General features: G+C 54.1%; 1 protein-coding gene across 1 annotated transcript; it reads right to left on the reverse strand.

Annotated features, from left to right (window-relative positions):
* Positions 1–232: 232 nt before the first annotated feature.
* On the reverse strand, positions 233–1,357 carry LOC124690382 (cyclin-F2-2-like). The gene is made up of 2 exons (XM_047223772.1): positions 1,262–1,357; positions 233–1,141 (listed from the first exon to the last, which is right to left on the reverse strand). Exons 1-2 carry the CDS (start codon positions 1,355–1,357, stop codon positions 233–235), a joined length of 1,005 nt encoding a protein of 334 aa, XP_047079728.1.
* Positions 1,358–2,954: the final 1,597 nt, after the last annotated feature.

Raw genomic sequence — 2,954 nt, forward strand, 5'->3', positions numbered from 1 at the left:
ACCTAGATCTTAGCCATTGCAAATGAAATGGGAAAAATATATAACCAGCAATTAAAAGCTGAGATTGATGTACAGAAGTTCAATTCAGAGGGATAGACAATTAATATTCCCAACAATTGCTCTGTTTCAGATGCATATGCACGAACATTACAAAGAGATTTTACGGTTCTTCTCTACTTGTACAATCTGCCAAAATTGCTCTCTCGCTTTTACAGTTGATCAACGCCGAGGGTCACAGATGAGCGACTGGGCGCATAGCATGCAGGCATTCGGCCAAGTTCGTGGCGTCGTACCCCGTGAGCTCCTGCATATCCGTGCTCCACGCCGCTACGTCCCGCGCAGAGCTCGCCAGGAAGATTGCAGACGACGCCACGACGGACGGCAGGTACCCGAGACACGCGTAGTTGCGCAGCGACTCGTCGGTGAGGCGATGCGCCATTCGCTGGATCTTCAGCTCCTCCTCTCCGTGTGCGTGCTTGGTGAAGCGGCTGACGAAGGTGTGCGCCGTGGGGCCGCCGAGCTGGTACCCGAGCGCCAACACCATGCGGCGCTCCACGTCGAGCACCTCCTCCCTCGTGGCGGACCCGCCGACGTACCAGGAGATCTTGTCGGGGTCCAGCTTCGCCAAGGTTCGCTGGCCGTCCTCGTACTTGGCGGACACGAAGATGGCCACGGCGCCCAGGAGGCGGAGCTCGTGGTCGGTATGCTTCCTCATGGCTCGCACTGACAGGAACCGGTCGACGTAGGCCACGGCGTGGTGGAGCGTGCCGTCGACGAGGTCGTGCTCCCGGACGAACTCGTCCATCCATTCGATCATGCGGGCGCGGTCCGACGGGCTCACCCAGTCCTGCTGCACCGTCTTCAGGTAGTCCGGCCGCGGCCGCTCCTCGGGGCTCCGCTCCGTCCTCCGGAGGTTGGCGTCGATGTCGTCTTCGTAGTCGGAGCACACCCGCCGGCGCTTCGTACTGGAGGGCTTCTCGTTCTCGGAGACGGCTGTGGATACGGGCGGCGGCGCCGCGCGCTTTGGGAGCTTCGGCGGCACGGGGATCTCGCAGGGCGGTGGCGGGAGCACCTTGCTGCAAGGACGGGAGAAGCCGGGAGGCGGAGGTAGAACACGGGCGGGCACGTCGTCGACGGGCAGCTGATCGCAGAAGAATCCGATGCTGGGGGGCGGGGTTCGAAGACGGGCGGCGGGCAAGTCGACGACGGGCTTCCCAGCGCAGGAGAATACGAAGCCAGGGGGCGGAGGTCAAAGACGGGCGGACAAGTCGGCGACGGGCTGGCGAGCGCAGGAGAACCCGAAACCGGGCGGCGGAGGGCGAGCAAAGGCCCAGGGATCCATGGCGTGCTGCATCATCGTCGCGCGCCGATCGAGAGCTAGGGATGGTAGATGGATTCTTTCCTGCTGGTGTGTCGTGGGTTCGAGGAGGTAGGGAGAGATGGTCGATGCGGCTCTCCCTGCAACGCTATATATCCTCCGGCGGCGAATCCGACTTGTGTTCGTGGAGTGAGATTGGCGGTACCAGGATCCGGAAGCGCGTGCCGGTCTCTTTTCCGTGGCGCTAACGGGATCTCTCCACAGTCCCGAAACCGGGAACGATTCGAACTAGCCACGACGCGTTTTGTGCTTCACCCAAGTAGAGGGCAATTTTAGGAATAGAGGAGAGAGAAAAACATAATCGTGCTAACAACTTTTCATTCGGGGAACTCTTTGTATTCATAATGTGTAGGGCCATAGCCAAGCTCTCCATATTCAGAATGACCCCAGCTTATGCAAGAGTCATCTGCGCCAAGAGTATGGTGCATGCTACCAGAAGCCATACAGCGGATGTTCCAACCGCTGAAACAAAGAAGTGATCATTTCAAAAATATAAGCAAAGGATAATAATATTCTAACAGTAGAATAGCTAAACTGAAGCGTAGCTATCTATGGAACTGTTCATCACTATGGTATTCACAGTTTGCAAGGAACCTTAAATCTGCAACTGGCTTTGGATACATCCACTCATCACCTGAATTCTTCAGTTTTCCCCACATGTAAAGCTGCCCGCGACCTAATAATCAAACCAAACGACAAACAATTAATAAAAAGAATTGTAGTTCTATATATTGCAGCACAATCAACAGTTCAACACCAGTCTGATTGACAGAGGAGCATGGCGGTGACGCAAGGGAGAACGAAGCAGAGAGTCGGTTGCGGGTGAGGTGCGGGTGAGGCTGAGGGTGAGGGTTAGGCCGTCCCAACTAGGGAGTGCGGGTTGACGAGAGAGAAAATACGAGGTTTTTGCAAAACCTCCTTTCCGACTCTTTTTTTTTCGAATCAGAGGGAGTATGTTTTTACACGATAGGTGCAGATATATACGTCCAGACTAAGTGAGTGAGAAGATAAGGAGTCATCGCGCACTCCTCCTCCGCTCGTCTCACCACGCACGCTCTCGCGTGAAATCGAGTTCGAACCCGGTTTATGAAAGGCTTTTTCTTTTCTTGGTGCGCCTACTAGGTGTGTACGTGTTTGTTCCTCCGTATCGTGTTGGTTCAGGTTGGCTAAGTGCCTCTTGCGTTGGGTCCTTCGAAACCCCTTTCGCTAAGATCATGCATCGAGAGACGGACGATAAGGTTTTTGGGGAGTGTCTCGGCGCAACTTCTCGTTGTCGTTCTTCATCGTCAGCCTACATCTGATCGAACCGGCAGGCTTCGGCAACACAATAGGCGACATCAACAATGGAGATATTGTGGTGGTGGCCTTCCGCCCTGGCCCGATCGTATGTGTTCTTACTTTTAGCAATACCAGTACATATTCTACTTGCATATCAGCTTGTTGTGTTTGCTAGTATGCAGGTGGTGTGTGCTGATGCTTTCCTTATTTGAACTCACTCAAAATCGCCTAATAACTTAACAATCTAAAAATATTATATGTTTAGGTAATTTTCATCGTCATGCTTTGTTGTTGCCCT

Source organism: Lolium rigidum, chromosome 2, assembly GCF_022539505.1.
Source record: "Lolium rigidum isolate FL_2022 chromosome 2, APGP_CSIRO_Lrig_0.1, whole genome shotgun sequence".
Taxonomy (NCBI): Eukaryota; Viridiplantae; Streptophyta; class Magnoliopsida; order Poales; family Poaceae; genus Lolium; species Lolium rigidum.

What these genes read in the sequence shown, in the direction of transcription:
- LOC124690382 (XM_047223772.1), bottom strand. Translation starts at nt 1,357, where the DNA reads ATGATGCAGCACGCCATGGATCCCTGGGCCTTTGCTCGCCCTCCGCCG. An exon ending in AGCCCGTCGCCGACTTGTCC is followed by an intron (nt 1,142 to 1,261) that starts GCCCGTCTTTGA and finishes TTCTGCGATCAG; the next exon opens with CTGCCCGTCGACGACGTGCC.